General features: G+C 43.7%; 1 protein-coding gene across 1 annotated transcript in view; it reads left to right on the forward strand.

Annotated features, from left to right (window-relative positions):
- LOC136639843 (cytosolic phospholipase A2 beta-like) overlaps positions 1 to 24515 on the forward strand; it is a 69223-nt gene that overhangs the window by 29002 nt on the left and 15706 nt on the right. The window contains exons 2-11 of the mRNA XM_066614458.1: positions 834 to 970; positions 2032 to 2163; positions 2383 to 2438; positions 5529 to 5571; positions 5828 to 5891; positions 6798 to 6925; positions 12566 to 12670; positions 18460 to 18497; positions 21077 to 21212; positions 24372 to 24508. Coding sequence (XP_066470555.1) covers positions 834 to 970; positions 2032 to 2163; positions 2383 to 2438; positions 5529 to 5571; positions 5828 to 5891; positions 6798 to 6925; positions 12566 to 12670; positions 18460 to 18497; positions 21077 to 21212; positions 24372 to 24508 — 976 coding nt within the window. The remainder of the gene's footprint in view (positions 1 to 833; positions 971 to 2031; positions 2164 to 2382; positions 2439 to 5528; positions 5572 to 5827; positions 5892 to 6797; positions 6926 to 12565; positions 12671 to 18459; positions 18498 to 21076; positions 21213 to 24371; positions 24509 to 24515) is intronic.

Genomic DNA, 24515 nt, shown 5'->3' on the forward strand with positions numbered 1-24515 from the left:
TTGCAGGCATACGTCAAGAAGTGTAACAGTGTTGGAAAGGGTGACAGAAGGGGTTAGGACAGTGGTTCTCAAACTCTCTGTGGGAGTTTGAGAGCCACTAAGTTCTTGCATGGGCGGGAGGGGGGAGGCAGCAGGGGTGGGGGAAGGCAGCAGCACGATCCTCAGGATCACACCGCTCAGGGGCTGCAGGAGCTTAGGTGGAAACGGAAGTGGAGCGCGATTGCTCTGCATCTTCTTTCACTGCTGTGGGGAGCCCTGCTTCAGGTCGCGCTGGGCTCCCCGCCCCCCCCGGGAGGCTGCAAGGGTTTGGGTATGTGTACCCAAGGGGTATACTCCTTAATGGGGCAGGGGCCAGGGCCCGGGTTAGGATATTGGTGCATGTTAGTATAATCAATCCCACCCCGGTCCACCTCCCTCCCCACCTTCCACTGCACCCAGGAACTTCTTCATTCCTCTCTGCTCCGTTCCACCCTTGCTGCCATTGGACACTTTCCCTGTCCAGTGGTGGGCTTCCTGCATTGCTACTGTTTGTAGCAGCACCCACAAAATGGCCGCTGGCAGCGTGTTGCGTGTGCTGCTGCCAAAAACCATTTTACGACAGTGGTACTCTGTTCCACTGTGATGAATCCTTCTCTATGCAGAACAAATCCTGGGTGGGATTGGGCTAACAGTCTCTAGTAGAGATTATTGATATAAAAATACGTTAGGACAGATGCCACTGCTGTGTCAAAGCAAGACAGCAGAAACCTTACCCTCACTCTTTTCTGCTAAGGTTTAAGATATTTTAAATATTTGATTACAAAGCTTACCAATTGTTCCATTCCCCACTGCAGTGTTTCCGTGTGATTGCTACGTGACGTTGCATCTGCCATCAGCCTCAAGTGAGAAGTTCAGAACCCGTACCATCAGGGACTCCAACAAACCAGTCTGGAATGAGACTTTCTACTTTAGAATCCAAACTCAGATTAAGGTAAAGTATCAAAACGCAAACTGCCATCCCCTTTCCTGGAAGGCCTGCAGGGCGGATGAAAATAAGGGCAGAATGTTGGAGAGGAAAGGAAAGAAGAAAGTCAGGCAGTGGCATCGCTACGGGTGTGCAGAGGGTCTCCCTGGGTGATGCGGGTTGCCCTGGGTGATGCGCACCGGAGGGAGCTGACAAGACTGTTGGCCAAAATTTTTTAAATCTTGTTATTTTCAAATACAGTAGAACCTCCTTAAGTTGATCACCAAGGGACTGGAGGAATTGGTCAATATAGGGAGGTGGTCAACATATGGAAAAAAGGCTCTAGAAAATTAGGTCTAGAAAAACCGAAGGCTTTAGAAAATTAGGTCAACTTAAGGAGGTGGTCATTATAGAGAGGTGGTCAACTTGGAGGTTCTACTGTAATATCATCATGTTGTATATCAATTGATGCATAATTTAATGCAGAATGCAATGAAACAAACCGTGTTGAAATATCTCTATTCTGTCAAAAGTGGGGCAATGGTACATCACCATGCCCACCGCACAGGGCATTGCCCTGCCCATTGCATGGGAGGAGATCCGTCATAGGGCTGGTGCACTGGCTTCCCGCATCAGGTGAAGCAAACCCTAGTGATGCCACTGAAGCCAGATGTTCCAGGGTAAAGATCAGAACAGCTGGTAGGTGAAGCTTAAAGGAGATAAGGCAGAAGTATCATGCTACTGACATGACAGTCTTTTGAACATTTTGGAAAAAGAGAGAACTGCTTGTCACACTGTTTCTCCCATTTATGTTCAGCCCAGTCTGGATAATTCTTTACAGCCCAGTCTGTATCATTTATGTGCAGCCCAGTTTGGAGCATCAGTGAAATCATGTGCTGTTATTCCCTTCCATTAACTACAATCAGAAAACCTCACATGTATGTGTGAAGCCAATTAACTGGTTTGCTTGAATGGGATTTACTTGATTTATACTAGCAGTGGAATGTGGGTTATAACAAAAATGACCAGATGGCCCTCTCAGTTAAAAGGAATATACCATCTTGCCATGCCTTCTCTTCTGTTTCTAGAATATCTTACAGTTGGAAGTCCATGGGGATCACTTATTCTCAAAGAATGACGTACAGGTGGTTGTTGATTTTGACTTGGCAAAAGTCCAGCCTGGAGCAACAGTCCTTGAGAAATTCTCTTTAAAGCCAGAGGTAAGGCTCAAGAAATAAAATGGTGAATGTTGCCTCTTTTCCTAATACTAAGCAGTTACTTGACATTTGAATACTTGGATATTATTCTCCAGTGTTACTAAACCCATTACTTGAGTTGGCCAGGGTGGCAGCACAGTGGAAGAGACTTGTCAGTTCTTCACTGAGAGACTTCTGCATTGACTGGTCGAATGATCATTTACTGACTTTTTATGTTATCAGAAAGAAAATTCTCGCAATCCTGAATTTCTGGAAGTGGAATTCAGATTGTCTGCAATGTAAGTGATTTGTTGGAAGTGTATTGGTGAGAAAATATTAATAAATTGTTGGTGTTGGGAATTCCTCTTTTTCTTTTGTTATCTAGTAGTCAGCTGAGGCTTCTGTGTTTCTGCGAATCTCTTGGTTTTAATATGACTTCACCATCAAATATTTCATTACATGTTCCAGTTCTGTTTACTTCTGAATTCTATCATTGTTTTTTTAGTTGAGGCAGCATCTTTGGGTCATAATCTTACATTGTGCATTAAATAATGAATTGTATTCATTGATTGTTTTCCCAGATTCTGCTGCTAATATGTAGTGATAATTTTCCAGTTCTTGAGAAGCTGCTTTCTTGAATGTGTGGTCAGTTTTGCACAGTGTCTTCTGCTAATCAAGATTCCTGTTCAGATGGACCAAAGATTTGCTTTGTTATAGTGCTTGCCTTTTCCAATTAAGATAGAAATTGGTGCATTCCAAAGATATATTGGATGGTGCAAAACTGATCTGTGAGATAGCTGAACAACAATTGAATAAATTACAGAAATTAAGGGACCAATTCTAATGGGATGCTGTGCCACCTGAACTTGTGTTCCAGTAGAATAGCTTGCTTTAAGGCTATTGCAACAGGTGACACACCATTCAGTATGGCTGGGGTGCCACCTCAAGTGGTAAGCAGCTGTGTGACAGCAGCCTGCCAAGAAGCCATGGTGCTGGTAAGTCAGTGGGGGTGGGTGGGGGGGGGGTGGAAGGCATGGGGTGGGCAGAACAGGGCACAAGGGGGGCAGAGTGAGGCCAGGAAGGTGATGGTATTAGTGGCAGAGGCTCCTCCAATATCTAAACCCCTTCCTTGCTTTGGTTCACCTTCCCAGGTCCGCTCAGACTTGTGCTACAAAATAGCTGAGGCAGGTCAGAGTAGATCCACTTGGGCAGCATGGGCTTACCCCCAGGCAAGAGAACAAAACCTGAGGAGATTTCTGGGAATCTGCCCCCCCCCCACAGGATACTGCACACACTCTGGTGGCATGGCTACATTCCCTGGGGGTTTAGTTAAGAGGTTTTTCCCTTGGCTTCCCCTCTTCAATCTCTTTGATGGCTCAGGGGCTATAGGAGTCTTACTGTTCCTCCGCAAGGCACACAATCTTCAGGAGCCTCTGGCTCCAGGACTATTTCTGTGCCTATGCAAGGTACAGCCTTTTTCAGTGTTGTGGGATGCCTAGAAACGGAGTGAGACACCAGAGCAGGGCAAAGGAGGCAAAGTGTGACTTTGAATTCCCCCCCCCCCATTGCGTTGAGATAAATCCAAAAATAAAAAATCTGTGTATAAAAATGTTGCATGTGTATTTTGAAAGAAATGACCTGAGAGATTTAGCCCAGGGTATGAAAGAGGATGTTGCAAAGGCTGTGACTGGCAGTCATGTTATTTTATTAGCAGCCTACAAAGAACAAAGGAAACTAGAAAAACTTGACTTCCAACAACAAATCTATCAGTTGGAGGTTCAGAATAAATTATTTAAAACAGCAGGAGTTTGCCACAAATTACAACTTGCTAAAACAAATTGGAAAGTGACTTAACTGAAGTCCTGCAAGGAGGAGAAAGCATGACTTTATCAAAATCAGAAACATCTTGAAAGTGGGAATGAGAAGAACAGGTGATTAGCAGGGCCTAGGAGACAGGGACCAGGGTTGGAAAGGGGGCCCAGGAGTCAAAGGAGGGGGCCCAGAAAGTTCCTGGGATCTGACATTTTCCTTTCTCACCTGAACTCACTGCCTGTGCATAATACTGGGGGCAATACTGCTGGCTTGCAGTAGCAACTGATGCTGCAAGCCATACATATCAAGCCCAGGAATGCATCCATGACCCTCCTTAACACAGTGTCAAATCTGGGAGGAAACTGGCCTGCAACAGTAGCTCTTTGGCTTGTGGATCCAATAACCATGAAGGAGTGAACAGGAGCTCAGAGACCCAGTTGTGGGGCTATAGTTGCTGCAGAAGTTCATTTTGGTACACACAGGACACACTCCATCTTAGTGTGAGCCTAAATACAATGATGCTAATTTTCTGCAATGGATTTTCTATTTTTCAAAGATTTTAGAAAGATTTGGGAATGTGCTTGGTTTTCTATACTGCTTTATTTAAATGCCAGTGCCTCCTGGTCAGGTAGACCTGGGCTCCATATCAAGAAACCTGGTACACCTGGGCTCGAAAGCTGGCTGTCAGCACTCTCCCCCTGCCTTATTTTGGCCCTTGTTTGTCTGCCCCCATTGCCCTCCTCCCTGTTGGGCAAGGGGCCGAAAAGAAACTTTATATCCCCTGATAAAATTCCTCTCAGAGGTCCTGATGATTAATATCTATAGTAGCTTGCAAGTAAGAAGAACAGATACAATTCTTTAAAAAGAGGAGAGTGTATGTTCTGAACAATGAGATGCTTAAGGAGTGTGTTGAAGATGTTTATTTTTGCTGTATTAGAAGCATTTTATGTGGAACAATCGTTTCTTAATTTTTATGGCACTCCAATGGCGAGGATATATATTAACAGATATTACTCAGACCCCAATCCTATCCAATTTTCCAGCTCTGATGCAGCCATGCCAAAGGGCATGTGCTGCATCCTGTGGGTGGGTGGCTTGCAGTCATAGAGGCCCCTTCAATGTAAGGGAGCATTTGTTCTCTTACCCCAGGTCTGCATTGTGGCTGTATCCCTGCTGGAACGTTGGTTAGGACTGGGCCTTCAGTCTCCTTCCCTTGATTAGAGGGACCAGACAGGGTTGTTCTCTTTCCACATTACCATGCACTTGAATAGCACTTTAACAATAACAGGAATAAGAGTTTTATAAAAATAAAAAATAGCATTACCTTTTTTCCCCCTGGGCCACATTCTAGGCCTCTTGAGGCCTGGTCTATCCTTGCTCCTTTATTAATCCTTGTATTTCTGGTGTACAGAATAGGATTATGAACAGATAAACCATGCCAGCAGATTCCCATATGATAAGTTATCACAGAGCACTTGTTGCTCTTGATCACGCACTTCCATAGTCTTATTTATTCAATGCCAACACCTGAATTGGGCCCACATTAATTTGTGTTTTTTTTCTTTTTCCTGTTTCAGTGCAGGACCTCCTGAGCATCTAATTTCCAATGGAGTGCTTGTGGTAAGAATTCTTTGCATTTAAGCTCTTGATTCTTATTCAGTTTTCCACCCACTTGTGAAGGCTTCCTTTAAGAAAGACGATGCTGTGGGATGTTATGTAAATGAATGAATGAATGAATAAACCTTTATTAGGCATAGAATTATGTAAATGTAAACAAGAACTGAATGCAATTAAAATAATTGTAAAAAAAATTTTCTTCCAACATCCAGGTACACATGGCCCTGTTTTTCATCTTTGTGCCTATTTGTTTTTGCAGGCCCGAGAACTTTCTGTCCTGGAGGTTATAGTGGGCAAGGAGGTGAATGAGCAGCTTTTGAAAGGTTGGTCTCTCTCCCAGACATGTAGCCAGCTAGTGTTCTACCAGCCTGCCCTTGTATTCTTATAATATATAACCAATTTGTAGGCACCAAAAACCAGTGTCATGTTATAAAGCGGAAATCAGGCCAAATTAGGGCTAACATAATTTGGTTCCAAAAATTCTCCTCTGTCAGATACTCTTTGAGTGTTTGCTTAAAGGTGAAATGACACATTTCCCTCAGGAGACTAGGGTAGCAAATTGCCCCATGTTACACAAATTTAGGGGGAGGATGAAAATTGGCAACTGGGATAGAGTTGCATTGACTGTTGCTCGGTTGATTTAGTTGTGTTGCTGCTGCTTCATGTATATTTGATTTCTTCTGGGATGTTGGGTGAGGGGCTTGACCCAATGGCCTTTGAGGGGCTGTGAGCCCTTAAGCAGTGCCTCAACTGACTGAACCCTGGGAGCTTCACCTTTCTTGAATTTGAGTTTCAGATTTGAGATTTTCATTCAAATTTATGAACAATAAGTGAATTTTGATTGTTTTTAATTTTAGAGTCTGCTTTAAGCCAGCATTAACACTTCCTTAATTAGCAGAGAAGACTAGCCTTGTTATAATGTATTAGAACAGTTGAGATTGTTGCTATTGGTGTATAGTTGATATATCCAAATTTCAAGAAAATTGTTGACTTGTTCCCACTGTGCTTAAATGAAAGTTCCATATGAGCTGTATATAGAAAAAAAGTCCTAAATGAATATATACAAGAGCAGAAAGACTATACAGAACTATATGTTCAATGACACAAAAGATGTAGAGAGATTTTACAGTGTAACAAGTACCTGGGAATGGTGGTATTGGTATTCACTCACTCATTTTAAAAGAGCACGAATCTGTAACTTGTAACTACAATATTATCACATTTTCTAGCCAAGAAAACTATCATACTTACTGTGCAAGAGTCTTATGAAGGCACGCAGAAAACAACCAAAGATGTTGACTCCTTCCTTTTTCATTGCATCAAGAGTTGGGAACCAGTACTAAAAGTCAAGATTCAGGTAATGGTCACTGTCTGCCGCATGTGCCCATAGGTACCATTAGGAAAATGTATGCAATATACTTCCACTGGATCTTGCTTCGGCTCCACTCCTTTGCTTTTTCCCATCTGTTTTGGGTCTTGCAATTGGCTATCAGACAGCAACCTCATAATGTCCTGTCTCTTTGCAGCTACAATTCCACTTGGTCCACAGTACTGTACAGTTGCCTTAAATATCAAGCATACCTACAGGCTATATAGCTAACATGGTAAAGGGCTCTGCTTTGAGCAAGCTGCTCTGATGCTGCACAGTTTGTGAACATCAGGCAGCCTAATTGTAACTCCCCACACTCCAATGTAGTGGAACAGTGCAGCCTCCGCTGCATCCCACAGGGGAGTTTCAGCTTCTGGAGGACCTTGCCCTGGAGTAAGCCCCAGCAACCTTCATGGATCATTTTGGACCTGTGCCAGTTCTACAGCTGGTGTAAGCCTGCATTGACCTGGGAAGGTGGATCAGACTTGCGAATAGGGTTAGGATTCAGTAGATACTGCTGCCACTGAATCCATTCTCTTCCTGGGCCTGGTCCACCCTCATCACACCTGTTGCTTCCCTATTCCACCCACCTCTGCACCATCCCATGCTCTCCCTACCTTCCTCCCAGTCTTATGTTCTTATAACCCCTGTGTGGGCTGACCTGCTCTGGTGGATGTCTGTTGTCTGCCATTGCACGGACTGAGAGCCCAATCATGAGCTCTTATTGCCAGTAGTCTAATGGTGCTGAGTGTTGCAAATGTGCCATAAGGCACGCCTGCAACCCTCGGCACTGGTCTAGTGCTAGCTTAGCACCAGGCAGCGCTGGGCTAGCACTGGTGGACACTGCTGCTCTGCCACTCTGCAGCTACCTGAATTGCCAGGCGACAGGGGGGTTAGTGCTGATGTGTAGGAGGGTGTGGAGGCATTTCAGGGGAGAGGGAGGGTGGGGAGAGGGCGGGGAGGAGGCATGCCAGGTGGAGAGAGGCAAGACTACGGAGCCTGGCCTGACGTGGGCCTGACATGGAGACTCTTGATTCTACGGCAGCCCAAGAGTTGCTGCAGAATCAAGTAGCCTCATTGTGGGTCTACTTGCCTTATCCAGTGGAAGGGGACAAAAGTCCCCTTCTCCTGAGGAGCTGCTGGTGGCTGCCCTGTTGCGTGCAGGATGCTGTGGCAGTCATTTCGGCACCACGACAATCTGGGCGCAATGGGCTGCTTAGGAGTGGGCTGTCAGCTACTTGCTGCCTGCAGGAGCAGCCAGGCTGCACACACTGGGACTGTAAAAGAGTATACAGTGTTGGAATGCTAATTCGGACAGCATAAAGGCTGCTAGACTGAACCACATAAGAACATAAGAACAGCCCCACTGGATCAGGCCATAGGCCCATCTAGTCCAGCTTCCTGTATCTCACAGCGGCCCACCAAATGCCCCAGGGAGCACACCAGGTAACAAGAGACCTGCAAGGCCTCCTGGGAATTGTAGTTAAGAACATAAGAACAGCCCCGCTGGATCAGGCCATAGGCCCATCTAGTCCAGCTTCCTGTATCTCACAGCGGCCCACCAAATGCCCCAGGGAGCACACCAGATAACAAGAGACCTCATCCTGGTGCCCTCTCTTGCATCTGGTATTCTGACATAACCCATTTCTAAAATCAGGAGGTTGCGCATACACATCATGGCTTGTACCCCATAATGGATTTTTCCTCCAGAAAAAGATTTTTCCTCCAGAAAAAACCACAAGAGTGATGGTTCGATCAAGAAGTCTAAAAGCTTGATAGACAGTACTGTATAGGGCTGTACTAGACTGCATAGTACTTTAACACAGTTCAGATCTTTGATAGTGTATTAATGGACTGTACCAACAGTATTGTTTAAGACAGTGGTTCCCAAACGTCTTAGCTCCAGGACCCACTTTTTAAAATGACACCTGGAACTTTAATAAAGAGATCTAGAAAGAAATAATATTTTATTTATTTATAAGTAATAATAACCAGAAAAAAGACCCTTGAACTTTATCGCTTTACACAAGTTTGAAAACTACAGGAGCTCAGCTCTTTGCAGGGCAGTTAGCAGCTATCTTGCAAACTGCAGGAGTTGAGCTCCTTGCAGGACAATTAGTAGCTACAGCAGTGATTTTTCAACCTTTTCCATCTCGCAGCACACTGGCAATGCACTAAAATGGTCAAGGCACACCCTCAACTTTTTGACAATTGACAAGGTACACTGTGCTGTCAATGGGGGCTCACATCCCCCAATGGTCCTATTGATAAATGACCCTCTCCCAAATTCCCACGGCACACCTGGGGCAGTTTGTGGCACACTAGAGTGCCATGGCACAGTGGTTGAAAATGGCTGAGCTACAGTATCTAATTTTTCAAAAGCCTCAGGGCTTGAGGCGATTAGTTATCTGATCTTTCCATCACCCTTTGGCAGCCCCATAAAAATCAGGTTGTGACTCATCAGTGGATCCTGACCCACAGTTTGGGAACCACTGGTTTAAGAACTTAACACTTTTTTGCCTGTCCCACAGATGTGGGGCAGATGTTTATTTCTTTTTTTAATTAATTATTTTCCAAAATAAAAACAACAAAAATAAACACATAACAAGCACAAACTCAATACATAACACAAAAAAAACAAAAACACACCATTGGAGGGTGCAGGCAATCATATATCAATATATCTAATCAATCAATACATATCTTCTAATCTTGTTCCTCTTCTAGTTTAGCCTCTTAATGTCATTTATCTATTCACCTTCTCTTTTTGTCATCTTCTTGTTGCTATCGGTGAATGCCTCCTTGCCCCTCTAGTTTCTTCCTTCTCTGATTCCTCAGTTGTCTCTGAATCATATGATTTCTTCCAGCTCCATTTCTACACTTTCTAGTTCTTCTCAGTTCCTCTTCCTCATTTTCTTCATTTCTTGTCTCACCTTTCATCACTGTACTAAAAAATTTTCTGCTTTCATTGTTGAATTTATATCTCTGTGACTGGAATTGAAAAAATTCTCTTCTTCCCGGAGAAGCCATCTATATGGTATTTGCTTTCCTCTTAAAAATTTTGCTAGCTCTTCATATTCTTTTCTCTTCTTTCTCACTCTCCATGGGACATGTCTCAGAATTTTCACTTTGCTACCCTCCACCAACCATTCCTTTTCCTGTGAGATCTTCAATATTTTATCTCTGTAAAAAGTTCTGATGAGTTTCACATGGATTTTTCTTGGTAGTTCCATGTTTTCTTAGATAAAAAGTGCTCACTCTTCTAGCTGAGTCCAGATCCATGAGTATCTCCTCTGTTGGCGTGTCAATCCACTCTGATATTAAATCACCACTCAGACGTCGTGTATCTTCCCCTTTCTGTTCTAGTACATTTTGTATTTTCACCGCTCGAGCTGCACTCTCCATCTGAATTTCCATTAAAGTTGCCTCTCCATCGTATTGGTTTTGTTCTATCTCCAGTATTCTAGATCAGGGGTGTCCAAAGTTTTTGGCAGGAGGGCCACATCTTCTCTCTGACACTGTCGGGGTCTGGGGGGGGGGAAGAATTAATTTACATTTAAAATTTGAATAAATTTACATAAGTTTACATAAATGAATATATTAAAGATGAACTTATATGAATGAATGAAGGTCTTGCAATAGCTCAAGGCCTATAAAAGGCCTTGCACAAAGCAAGGTCAGCCTTTCCTTTGCTGCCGCTACTGCATCACAGACATGAAACAACAAGCAGTGGAGGGAGCCCTCATCCCACAGCTCATGTGAGAAGTCAAACGGTCACCCTCACACTGACAGCAGTTGCGTGGGGCCAGTGTGGGATCCAGCAAACCTCAAGAGGACCAGAGGCTCACTGGAGACTGGGAGCTCCCTGAGGGCCACATTGAGAGGCCTTGAGGGCCACAAGTGGCCCTAGAGCCGGGGTTTGGGCACACCTGTTCTAGATTGATCTTTTGTTGTCTTTTTTTCTAATTTTCTAATCTTTTGTGTATTCTCATCTGCTTGGCCTTTAGCAGCTTTCAGTTGCACACTAAAGTCATTTAGTTGTGTAGTTAAAACATCCAGACTAGCTTGAACCTGCAGAAATTGGTTTGTGTGCTGCTGTCCCATTGCCACTAATTTTTCTATATTGTCTTGTATTGTCTGCTTCCAGTCTTTCCCTTTTGGTTCCTCTTGTGTTAGTTTTCCCAAGTTTGACTCCAGGGCGGGAGAGCCCCTAACTTTTGCTCCTTTTCCTGTCATCCTTTTCTTCCTTCTTATATCTTCTTTCCTGTAAAACTCAAATATCTGTTATCACATATATCACTATCAGTTACCCATACATCACATCATATCATCAAAAAATCAACTGTTCACCCATAAAAACCAACACAAGGAAATTTTAAGTCAAATAAAACCTTTGCCTTGTAATATTTTTAATGCCACTAGATGTCCTCAGCGTATTGTCCTCCTTCCTTCACTTGTCAAGTCCTGTTCTTATCCTTGCAATGTCTTTTTACATCCACTAGATGTCCCCGATGTTCTATTCTTCTTCTGTTGTTTTAATTCTATTGCTTACCTTTGTAGCTATATCAACCGCAATTCAAACAATGAAGCCACTTTTGCCAAACAAAGAAATGCAGTTCTTTAGCCCTCTCCACAGGCACTCCAAGATCTCCACAGGAAAACGAAACTAAGTTTTAGATTTGTAAAGTTAGAGTTATGTTCTCATATTTCCATAACAAACTTGGAAGGTCTCCTCCAAAGCTTCTTCTCACACAAGCAAACAAATGTTCGGAGAAAGCCTCCCCCCTCTTTCCTCTTCCCAGATGGGGAAAACCTGCCCTCCTTCTTCTTCCCTCAGGCAAAAGCTTAATCATGCAGTCAGTTAATCAATCAATGCCAGACATACACAGCAAAACAACACTCACTTAGTTCTTCCAATGTCTTTCCCTGCTTGGAGCCTTCAGCTGAGTTTCAACATGAATCCTCATCAACACTGACACTGATGGCTGGGTTCCCTTGGAGAAAAAACAGCCCCTGGCTGGACCCTTCCTCTCCGAAACCGTACACCATCTGTAGGATGGAATCTCTCCTGATCACAGATCCTCGGATCTCCTCGGACCCAAGGTTTTTTGGCAGGAAATAGCATGCTTTCCCAAGAGCTTTCAAGAGCTCAGAAAAGCACAGCCATTCAGTTGCCTCTGGCCCCACCCCCGCCTCCCGGGGCAGATGTGAATTTCTGTATACATCTGATCCCTGTTGCATCTATGCAACATTGGGCAAAAATGGTTAACAGAAAAGCAATGTGGGCAAATCCAGGAGAAAAGATTGAGGAATGTCTCTGCATAAAATAGTTGGCAAGTTGACTCAGGATACAATGCAAATCTAAGATTGCCTCTGAATGTATAGCTGTAACTTAACTCATTTAGGCTGCAATCCTAACCACACTTTCTTGAGAGTAAGCCCCATTGAACAAAATAGGACTTACTTGTGAGTAGACCTGGTTAGGATTGTGCCCTTAGAGGCCCATTTCTGTTCAAAGGCAGGTCAAAATTAACAACTGTATCTTTAGTAGAGTTGCGTTTTTCTCCCCAATTTATCTGATCATTTTTTTGTGTTCAGCCAAAGTTCTTATCTTCCTCCTTCACCCAGAGCATTTCACATGAAGAGGGGACTGACTCGGCCTATCCATTAGTTCTGCCCTTGAAACAGTTTCCATTGGGACAAGAAGTCAAAGTACGCCTACCACGAGAGGAGGTAAGTGTGGTTTCTTTTAATCAGGCTTCTTCACCATTGCTGAAAAATTTAATATATGATACACACCCAAATTATATTCAGTCCGCTTTGAATGGTGTTTGCAGGCCCTAGCACCAGGGGAGCGCCAGTTCTAGCCCTGCGCTGGCTGGTGCTGGGCTAGTGCTGGTAGAGCACCAGAGCTCCGCTGCTCAGCAGTCATGTAGACCACTGGGCAGTGGAGAGGTAGGTGGGGGCTTGGGGGAAGGTGGGGAAGAAGCGTTCTGTGGTGGGGGATGTGGAGGGAGGATGGGTAGGGTGGGGAGGATGTGTGTTGGGGGAGGGAGGTGGGACTGGTGGAGCCTTGCTCCACCAGGTCCAGAGCCTCCGTGTCAGGCTGTTTGCCTGACACGGAGGCTCTGAATTCTACGCTGACACTTGGGTCATTGTAGAATCGAGTAGCCCCATTGTGGGGCTATTTGCTTTACACGGGGGAAGGGGACAAAAGTCCCCTTCTCCTGAAGAGGCAGCGACCGCTGTCTGGGCTGTGCTGGATGCAGCGGAGCCTATTTTGGCGCTGCTGCAGCCCTGTGCACTGGGCAGCTCAGGATTGGGTCGCCTATCATTACACTCTCTCTCTCTTGCAAAACGTCAATGATTCTTTCCAGTCATTCATAAAAGTTTTTGTTGATTTCTCTTAAGTCTCTTTTAACTTATGTTTATCCATTTCTGCGAAGCCCATAATATTCGTCCACCATTCTTCAATTGACGATATATCCATGGTTTTCCACTATTGTGCATAAAGTATTGTAGTTGCACTTAGATATAAGAGCAAAATTTCACTTCTTTCCACATATTCATCTATCGTGTCCAACAAAAAATCTTCAGGCTTCAATTGTACATCTGTTTTCAAAATCAGCCATATCTGTGAACAATATTTATTTTGCTTTAGAACATGGGTCTCCCAACCCTGGCCCATGGGCCAGATGCGGCCCACGGCAAGCCTGTGTCCAGCCCACGGCCAGCCTCTTGTCCCCTGAAAGCCTCTGACCCACTTGGCCAAACATGACTGGAACTGTGCTCTGGTTGCATCAGGAGGGTGTTCTGAGGGCCGGAGAGGTTGAATAGCCATTCGTTCATTTATTCACTCATCTAAGTTCCATCTCTAATTTATTTATTTAAATTTTATATTTAAATTTTTTTCCTGCCCTCAACACTGTGCCAGATATTTGATGCGGCCCTCTGGCCAAAATGTTTGGAGACCCCTGCTTTAGAACATGTCCACCACATATGGTAAAAAGTTCCCCCTTGTTTTTTACAATTCCAACACCTATTTGTCATACTTTCATACATTTTTGCTAATTTGTTTGGCATGATATACTATTTGTAAATCTTCTTGTATACATTTTTCTTAATATTGACATTCAAAGTAAATTTTATTTGCTTTGTCCATAGTTTCTCCCATTTTTCCATTGAAAGTTCATGACCCATGTACTTCGCCCATTGAATCATATTCTTTAAGCTGTTCATCTTCCGTTTCAAATTTTAATAACCATTTATATATTTTAGAGATTACCTGCCCTTGTGCTTTTAATCGTTGTTCCAGTATTGATTCTCCCTCTCCAAATCCATATAATTTTTAATCAATTTTAAATCTTTCCGTTAATGGTACGTATAGGAACCATTTACAGTTAAAACCCTCTTCTATCAATTCTTCTCTAGATTTCAGGTTGCATTGTCCTTGTGTAAAATTCAATATATTTCTATATAATAACCATTTATCTCTCAGTACTGTTCCTAGACCAAAGGGTGCTACCTCTAGTGAAGTCAAGAGTGGAATTTTGCTGTAGATTCTGCTTTTATAGTGATTCCATATCCTCCACAATGCATGCCTAACATAGTGATTCTTAAATTCAACATTATTTTGAATTTATTGTGATTGGCATGGATATTTATAGTACATCTTAAATCATATCTTTCTAAATTCGTTTTCTTTTTCACAGCAACAACCATTCTTTCAGTCACACAAAGCATAATAAATTTTCAAATCCGGCAGTCCTCAGCCTCCTCTTTCTTTAGCATCCTGCAAAATCTTAAACTTCACTCTCAGTTTTTCCCCTCACCATATAAATCCCACCACGTTTTTCTGCCATTCTTTAAAATTTTTTATATCCATTAAGTCTTGTCCTTCAAGAGGACAAAGTTATCAAAGTTATATTTGCCACTTTCCATGACTCTGGTGTTTTTTCCAGTCTATAAAATATCATTCATTGTATTTAGCAATGGTAGGCTTACTTCTTCTTCTAAACATTTATAGAATCTGCCTGTTAGGCCATCTAGTCCCGGAGTCTTATCTGCATTAATTTTCTTTATTGCCTCTGCAACTTCCCACAAAGTTATTCTGTCATTTAAAATTCTTCTTTGTTCTTCAGACACCTTTGGTAAGTTCTGTTTATCCAAGTAACTTTTTACTTGTTCTTGATCTATTTTTTGACTTTTATATAAAATTAGCATAATATCTTGTAATTATTTTTTTTGTATGTCCTCCTGGGCAGTATACATTTTTTTCTGCCTCCTGCAGTTTTGAAATTACTCTCCTTTCTCTCTCCTCCCTCAGTTTATGGGCCAGTCATTTTCCTGGTTTATTGGCATATTCAAAATATCTTTGTTTAGCAAACTTCCATTTGATTCACTGTCATCAAAGATATTTGATGCTGTAAGGCTGTTGTTTGTTGTACTACTTTTTATCACCCAGAGATTTTATCAACTCATATTCTTTTTTTTTTTTAGATTTCCTCTTCAATCTTCTGGAGCTTGTTTTGTCTCTTCTTTCCATTCAGTAGTTTTCTGAATAAAATATCCTCTCATAAAGGCTGTACTTGCATCCCAAACTATTCTTGACACTGTCCCTTTGTTCATATTCAACTGGAAAAAAAATTCCTTTAATTTCTGCTTAGCTTCTTTTTTTTATATTCTCCTTTTGCAACAATAACTCTTTCAATCTCTATCTGTATGTTGTAGCTTTCTTCTTAATCACCATAGTTACTGAGTTATGATCTGAAAAAGTTTTGGTAAAATTTGTTTTAGATGTTTTAACTGCTAGGTCCTTTGTCACCTGAAACATATCAATTCTTGAAAATGATCTGTGTGTCTCTGAATAATAAGTGAACTCTTTTGCATTCCCATTCATCTGTTGCCAAATGTCCACCATCCCTAAAGCCTCTACCAAGTAAGAAATTTTTTGGCAATTTCCCTTTAGTATTTTTAATCTCTTTTTCAGATTTGTCTTCAATCCCTTTGTGGGGACACCAAAATCAAACCCAAAATCATCAGAATCTATTTGAAGAAAATTTGCTAGAATCTCTTTCATTCTGGTTTTTATCTCTTCTCCCTTCTGCTCTAAATCTTAAAATTTATTCATTTTGCACCTGTTCCATCAGTGCAAGCATGTCTTGATTCTTGTGCTCCCTGGTTTCTGAATCCTTGAATTTTTTTCTCATACACTTTCTGTCATTTATCCCTTTTATCTCTCTCTCTGTTTCTTTCCACATTGTATCCAAATGTGACATATCTGCACCTGCAATTTCATCCCTTGAAATTCTTGATATAATGCTTCAAATTTCCCTTCTTCTCCAGTCTTTTCTACATCTTCTCCAAGACTTCTTAAATAGTTTCTGAATTCAGTTCTCTCCCCTGAGATTTAGGGAGAGATTTTCCTTTTTGTAACCCTTCCAATGTATTAAGTCTCCTTGAAGCCATTGTTTCTTTCTTTATAACTTTTTGAAGTCTTAAATTATTTATTTTTTTCCTTAAGTCTCCACTGGGTGTTGGTATACTCTCTTTAAATATCTTGACAGGAAAAACAGCTGTAGCGTTTGACTAGAAATCAAGAAATGTGGTCTCTCTGTTATCTCATGTAACCAAAACAAATATTGTTGGAGTGTTAAACAGTCCCCCCAAAAAACAACAAGGTGAACAAAGCAGTCTTTCCTCTGTCTTACAACTGCAGACAACAACTTCTAAAAAATCTTTTAAATGTCTCTTTCCATCTTCCAATCTTTAAAATCTTCTCAACTGGATATTTACACTATTATTCCATAAATATGCTGTCTCCATTCTTACAGTCTCTTTTTGGATTTCTTTCCTTTTAGTTGTTAGTTCTTTATTTATTATCCCGCCTGTGGGTATTCCTCGTGTCTCTTAAATCCACTTGTTTCTCTTTCTCTCTTAAGTTCATTCTCCTCTACATGTCCAGAAATGCAAAGCTGTGGGGGGGTGGGGGGGTGGTCAGGTTTACTTTCTGTCTGCACTTGATATTTTCCTTCTCCTTTGCTCTGACTGTAATACATCCCCAGAGCCTTCACCTTTGGGGGGGGGGGTGGAGAAAGCAGAGCGTCTGGAGTTTTTGCGGTTTATCTCGATGTACACCCTTTCTATCCAGGAGTATCTTGATTAGGTCCATCGGATGTTCAACCTGCTGTGCCTACATGACTGAAGGAAAGGCAGGGTATAAATCTCTTCAAATAAATAAATAAGGCCCTTCTGGGCACACCTGGAATGTAAGGCTGCAGTCCTATCCACTATTACCTGGGAGTAAATCCCATTGAATATAATGGGACTTCTGAGTACACATGCACAAAATTGGGCTCTAAGTTTGTTTTGGCAGAAGGAAGAAGCAAATAACCTTCAGAAGGATCAGAACGGCAAAGAAAAAAAGGTTTCTGCAGTTGCTCAGACTTTCAGAATAAGAACAAGGATATTTTTCAAGTGCTAGTTAATTAATCATAATCTGTGGAATTCCTTATCCCAGGATGTTTTGATGGAACCTGACCTATATACCTTTAAAAGGGGATCCACCACAGGTTTTAAGTCATGATTGTATGCAATATCAATGTTTTGGAGGTTGCCTGTTGCATCTCTGAATATCAGGGAGGCACTATGAGATACAGGAAGCTGGACTGAATGGGCCTTTGGCCTGACTCGTCTCATGTTCTTACCTCACATGTATTGCATTTCTTGCAAGGAACAGTGTTTTGATTGCTTATATTGCTTTTGCTTTTCTGCTCATTGTCACATGTGAAATGGCAATGGTGCTTCCACATGTTGCAGTTATTGCAGTCTTTTTGTCAATACTCATCCTGCTAAACCAGACTACAGAAAGCTCTTGGGTTATTCATCCATTCTATTCCCTGCTGCTACTGTCCCTCCCACTGTCTGCAAATCCTCCCCTCAACAGTAGATATGCAAGAGGTATACCAGTAGACATAGCAGATTTTCCCTCCCACTTTACCCATTTAAAACACCTTCCTGTGCTCTTCTACTGAAGTGCTCTACCCTCTTGTTTTTTAAAAAGACATTTGTAAGCTGTGGTTTCAAAAGGTGCTTGATTCTCTGCAGGGTTTTACAGCCCTTTTAAAGGGATTGTTTCAGCCCAGTTTTAAAGGGATTGTTTCCTGCCAAAAGTTTCTTCCTGCTCACTTTCCTGCTCTCCCCTGCCATGATGATTCCTTTTGTGAAGGTACAAAGAGAAAGATATTGAGTCAATGCTGCCCTGGTGGTGGCTGCTGCTGCTTCCTCTTTTTGCCATCATCAGCTCTTCTTCCTCTTCCCCCACTGCCTCCCACTTCCTCCAAAGTTGTGATGAAAGCCCTCTCCCCCAGACTCTGCAGGGACAGTCATCCCAAACAATTGCCACATCTCCAATTATCATGCATGATGCTCCTTCCTGGTATTTGTTCTTCTGAATGCCTAATTTATTTGTCCTTTTATGTCTCCAATTATGAAGTCTTCATGTGGGTATTGTTTAGTTTCAGGGTGGAGCTCTGGAGCTGTATCTCCAGGTAATTGACTGGTAAGTCATGCCTGTTCTTGTGTTCTTTCTGGTGCTGCTAGCTCGAGGGCATGGATAAGGGAAGGGGGCCACCATTCTGCTTGAAACAGTTGGTTCTCAAAGTCATGGTAAGATTCTAGTCTATCAGCTGAAATGAAGCCACATTCATGTCATGCAGACTTTGCTGTTGCTGGTTGAAAGATGATCCAGCTCAGCTCAAAGATCTTATTGGAGGGGCCTGTTGTTGTTGGCAACCTTCAGTCTCGAAAGACTATGGTATCGCGCTCTGAATGGTGGTTCTGGATCAGCATCTAGTGTGGCTGAAAAGGCCAATTCGGGAGTGACAATCCCTTCCACACTGGGAGCAAGTGCAGTCTGTCCCTGGTCTGTCTCCCTGGCTATGGGCCTCTTTGCCTCAGACTGTTGGCAAAGTGTCTCTTCAAACTGGGAAAGGCCATGCTGCACAGCCTGCCTCCAAGCGGGCTGCTCCGAGGCCAGGGTTTCCCACTTGTTGAGGCCCACTCTTAAGGCCTTCAGATCCCTCTTGCAGATGTCCTTGTATCGCAGCTGTGGTCTACCTGTAGGGCGCTTTCCTTGCACGAGTTCTCCATAGAGGAGATCCTTTGGGATCCGGCCATCAACCATTCTCATAACATGACCGAGCCAACGCAGGCGTCTCTGTTTCAGCAGTGCATACATGCTAGGGATTCCAGCTCGTTCCAGGACTGTGTTGTTCAGAATTTGTCCTGCCAGGGCCTGAGCCATTGCCCATTCCCTTCAAACACAATGTGAGGAAGGAGTGATTTGCTGCCCCTTTGCCTCAGTCCATCCTTGCACAGGGTTTAAAAAGATCACATCCCTTTACATACCATGCAAGTAGGGAGTGAGGGGAGGTGTAGTGACACACTCCTTCATCAAGGGAGGGAAGTGGCTGATCTGATTCTCACTTAATTTAGCAAGGGGGGAACAGATCCATGTGGCTTGTGTCTGGGGTGGGCTGGAGGGAAGTGGTGGCAGAGGGTGAAGGTCACCCTAGATCTGCTGCCCCCTCACTCCCTCCATCATCAGCTGCTGATGAAAGCTAACTCAAGTTGCTTCATGCATATGCTTGTTGCCTTGTTGTTTTGGTCAGCCATCTCTGATGAACTGCTGTTGGATCCCTTTTTAACCCTTTCTGCTGGCTCTTGTTTCCTTGCTATTGGTATCATTCCCTTCTTCTGGATGCCTGTTCGGTGTTACCTCCTCTTTCGTCAGATAGTTCAGTGACCTGCAGCTGGACCAGTCACCTCTTACCATCTTATCCTCTCTTGTCTCTGGTAGGACATGGCCTCATGTTACAGTGCCATTCATGTTATGTAAAACCTGTGGCCACTGAACATGTGAAGTTCTCTCCATAAGGCTGGTTGGCATTCTGTGTCTTACTCTTTGCTTGAAGCTGGAAATTCTCAGATTACCTTCAGCAGTCTGTCTTCAGCCATGTTGTTTGGTTCGCACAGGTCTGGCTCTCTAATGAGCTCCAAAATATGAGGCAGTAGCAAGCTGGTGTGCTTTGCATGCCCAGAGGAGAAGAACAAGGGTGGGTGGCTGGGGGGGAACGGACAGCCATAATGCACTGGCTCAAATGCCAAAAGAACCTGGGCCAGGCCTGGGCAAGTGGAATTGTGCTCAGTCGCTCATGCTTGCTGGCTCCACCTCCTGGGTGCACTGGAAAAGAGCCCACACGCGACCTGGAAGAGAGCCCACACTTGAATGATCTGCATGCACAATGCATTAACTCTTGGATAGGAAAGGTTCCCTGTCATTTGTACAGAATCCGTGTGTTTGCTCTTCTGCAGGTTATACTGAATGCATATAGGGAGCAGGGGTAGAACCACAGCAGGCCCAGTTTCATTCCCCCTCTGCATGCATTCAATGCAAAATGCGATCAGTTCTATACAGCTGTCACTGACCTGCAGAAATAAATAGTTAGTTGCGCATCACTAGGCAGACAGATCTAGGAAATCTGATCTGTGCATCATTTGTTTGTATCTTATCAAATTTGCACCCTTGTTCAGCCAAGCTATGGGAACAAGATTGCAAACCAGCACAGTAATGGGAACAGTCTGTGGCAACAGTCAGTGTCAGGACACCATGTTGCTGGGAGCCCTCAGACATTACATGAAGTCTTAAGCTGAGTTCATTATAGCAGCTCATGTCCTGTCCTGGTACTGAGGGTTAGGGAGGGCCTCAGCTGGGTTGGCTTTCTGATTGAAATAAGACCTCAGCCGGTACCCCAACTGGTCCAGCCCTGACTTTCTTTTCCTTGGAAACAACACAACCTCCTTTTATGCTAAATAATACCTGGAAAACTGTGTGCAATTCCCAGATAAACAGTTGTGCTTTGTGCTTGAAAAGAGGAGCATCCATGTCAGTAGTAAAATATGCCTTCAGTTGGGAGGCTGGTTTTTTAGGTTGCAAATTTGACTCAATATTCTTAATTGTTAGGTGAAGCCTGTGAAAGTACAGTTGCTGTAAAGGACACGCACACGCGCGCACACACACAGGAACCAATGAAAAGAATCTACACCTGTCTGATGACACGATCGGTCTCTCTGTTCCAGGTCACAGAATCTCGATGTGCGTTTGGGGTATGAGCTATGTGCTGCGGAACAGGATTTCCTACACAAAAGGAAGCAAGTGGTTGCTGATGCCTTCAATAAACTGTTTAACCTGAGAAGATACCTTCCTGAGGATGAGGTGTGTGTGTGTGAACACTCTGTGATGGTGTGAGGGGACATCTACTACATTTGATTTGGTCATTGGAATAATTGAACTGGGTCTGTATCTGAAGTAGGCATGACATTCATTTAGTGCTGAGCTCTTGAGTCAGCATGAAACATGTCACAGAGGGGGGAAAAAGGCAAGAGAGCACCCACAAAACTTCTTTCCTTCTAAAATTAATCTCCCCATACTTTTGGGTTAGGGACAGGATTAGTCTGTCCAAAAACCAACTGTCACTTTGGGAAAAGGATTCCATAGGGGGTTTCCAGTTTTCAGGCCTCCAGTGTCCATCTCAGTGGGCTGTCCAGGGCACAGCAGGTTTTCATTTTGACTTCTCCCTTCAGGGGCAAAAATGTCTATGGCCAACTAATTTATTTGTGTTTATTTTTACGCTCCTTTTCGGGAATATAGGCCCCAAGAGTACAAGCTTCCAAAACAGAAGATGTAGCTTGTAGGTAGATTTAAATACAGACAGCTCTCATTTTCAAAATTAAGCACTGAACTTTTAATGCTGAAATGAAATATTTAACACATGTTCAGGCTGTAAATGGCATTAGAAGAAATTGGTGTCAAACGACTATTTGACTTGGGTGTGGTACATAAGCTGCATTGCCCCAACTTTGCTTGTGGTCATCCACAACCCTAGGTTGAAAGGGAGGGTAAAAAGAGTCCAGTCTCTCCAGAATGCATGGAGGCTGCTTAAAACAACAGTAATAGAGGCCCAGCAGAGGTGTATACCGCAAAGAAAGAAGGGTTCCACTAAATCCAGGAGAGTGCCCGCATGGCTAACCAGCCAAGTTAGAGAGGCTGTGAAGGGCAAGGAAGCTTCCTTCCGTAAATGGAAGTCTTGCCCTAATGAAGAGAATAAAAAGGAACATAAACTGTGGCAAAAGAAATGTAAGAAGGTGATAGGGGAGGCCAAGCGAGACTATGAGGAACGCATGGCCAGCAACATTAAGGGGAATAATAAAAGCTTCTTCAAATATGTTAGAAGCAGGAAACCCGCCAGAGAAGCGGTTGGCCCTCTGGATGGTGAGGGAGGGAAAGGGGAGATAAAAGGAGACTTAGAGATGGCAGAGAAATTAAATGAGTTCTTTGCATCTGTCTTCACGGCAGAAGACCTCGGGCAGATACCGCTGCCCGAACGGCCCCTCCTAACCGAGGAGGTAAGTCAGATAGAGGTTAAAAGAGAAGATGTTTCAGACCTCATTGATAAATTAAAGATCAATAAGTCACCGGGCCCTGATGGCATACACCCAAGGGTTATTAAGGAATTGAAGAATGAAGTTGCAGATCTCTTGACTAAGGTATGCAACTTGTCCCTCAAAACGGCCACAGTGCCAGAAGATTGGAGGATAGCAAATGTCACGCCTATTTTTAAAAAGGGAAAGAGGGGGGACCCGGGAAACTATAGGCCGGTCAGCCTAACATCCATACCGGGTAAGATGGTGGAATGCCTCATCAAAGATAGGATCTCAAAACACATAGACGAACAGGCCTTGCTGAGGGAGAGTCAGCATGGCTTCTGTCAGGGTAAGTCTTGCCTCACGAACCTTATAGAATTCTTTGAAAAGGTCAACAGGCATGTGGATGCGGGAGAACCCGTGGACATTATATATCTGGACTTTCAGAAGGCGTTTGACACGGTCCCTCACCAAAGGCTACTGAAAAAACTCCACAGTCAGGGAATTAGAGGACAGGTCCTCTCGTGGATTGAGAACTGATTGGAGGCCAGGAAGCAGAGAGTGGGTGTCAATGGGCAATTTTCACAATGGAGAGAGGTGAAAAGCGGTGTGCCCCAAGGATCTGTCCTGGGACCGGTGCTTTTCAACCTCTTCATAAATGACCTGGAGACAGGGTTGAGCAGTGAAGTGGCTAAGTTTGCAGACGACACCAAACTTTTCCGAGTGGTAAAGACCAGAAGTGATTGTGAGGAGCTCCAGAAGGATCTCTCCAGACTGGCAGAATGGGCAGCAAAATGGCAGATGCGCTTCAATGTCAGTAAGTGTAAAGTCATGCACATTGGGGCAAAAAATCAAAACTTTAGATATAGGCTGATGGGTTCTGAGCTGTCTGTGACAGATCAGGAGAGAGATCTTGGGGTGGTGGTGGACAGGTCGATGAAAGTGTCGACCCAATGTGCGGTGGCAGTGAAGAAGGCCAATTCTATGCTTGGGATCATTAGGAAGGGTATTGAGAACAAAACGGTTAGTATTATAATGCCGTTGTACAAATCGATGGTAAGGCCACACCTGGAGTATTGTGTCCAGTTCTGGTCACCGCATCTCAAAAAAGACATAGTGGAAATGGAAAAGGTGCAAAAGAGAGCGACTAAGATGATTACGGGGCTGGGGCACCTTCCTTATGAGGAAAGGCTACGGCGTTTGGGCCTCTTCAGCCTAGAAAAGAGACGCTTGAGGGGGGACATGATTGAGACATACAAAATTATGCAGGGGATGGACAGAGTGGATAGGGAGATGCTCTTTACACTCTCACATAATACCAGAACCAGGGGACATCCACTAAAATTGAGTGTTGGGCGGGTTAGGACAGACAAAAGAAAATATTTCTTTACTCAGCGCGTGGTCGGTCTGTGGAACTCCTTGCCACAGGATGTGGTGCTGGCGTCTAGCCTAGACGCCTTTAAAAGGGGATTGGACGAGTTTCTGGAGGAAAAATCCATTATGGGGTACAAGCCATGATGTGTATGCGCAACCTCCTGATTTTAGGAATGGGTTAAGTCAGAATGCCAGATGTAGGGGAGAGCACCAGGATGAGGTCTCTTGTTATCTGGTGTGCTCCCTGGGGCATTTGGTGGGCCGCTGTGAGATACAGGAAGCTGGACTAGATGGGCCTATGGCCTGATCCAGTGGGGCTGTTCTTATGTTCTTATGTTCTTATGTACAACCTTCACATGCAACACAAAATATGATGAAGCTGGACAGGCTACCTCAAGGCTGCCCAGTGGGGCTGAGACCAGGCTAAGCCCAAGAAAGTAGACAGAAGACTGGTAGAAGAGGTAGGAGGGTGCGCTAATCCCTTTCTCCTCACTGAACTCTGAGGCCTGATTGGGTCCCTATCACTGAAAAGGGTCAAGGGGGATTCAGACACCTACTTGCTTATTTTCTGTAACAGGTCCCAGTGGTAGCTGTTATGGCAACAGGAGGTGGACTCAGAGCAATGACAGCGTTGTATGGTAACCTGTTAGCACTCCAGAAACTGAACATTTTGGATTGTGTTTCCTATATCACCAGTGCTTCTGGATCGACCTGGTAAGAA

Source organism: Tiliqua scincoides, chromosome 1, assembly GCF_035046505.1.
Source record: "Tiliqua scincoides isolate rTilSci1 chromosome 1, rTilSci1.hap2, whole genome shotgun sequence".
Classification (NCBI taxonomy): Eukaryota; Metazoa; Chordata; class Lepidosauria; order Squamata; family Scincidae; genus Tiliqua; species Tiliqua scincoides.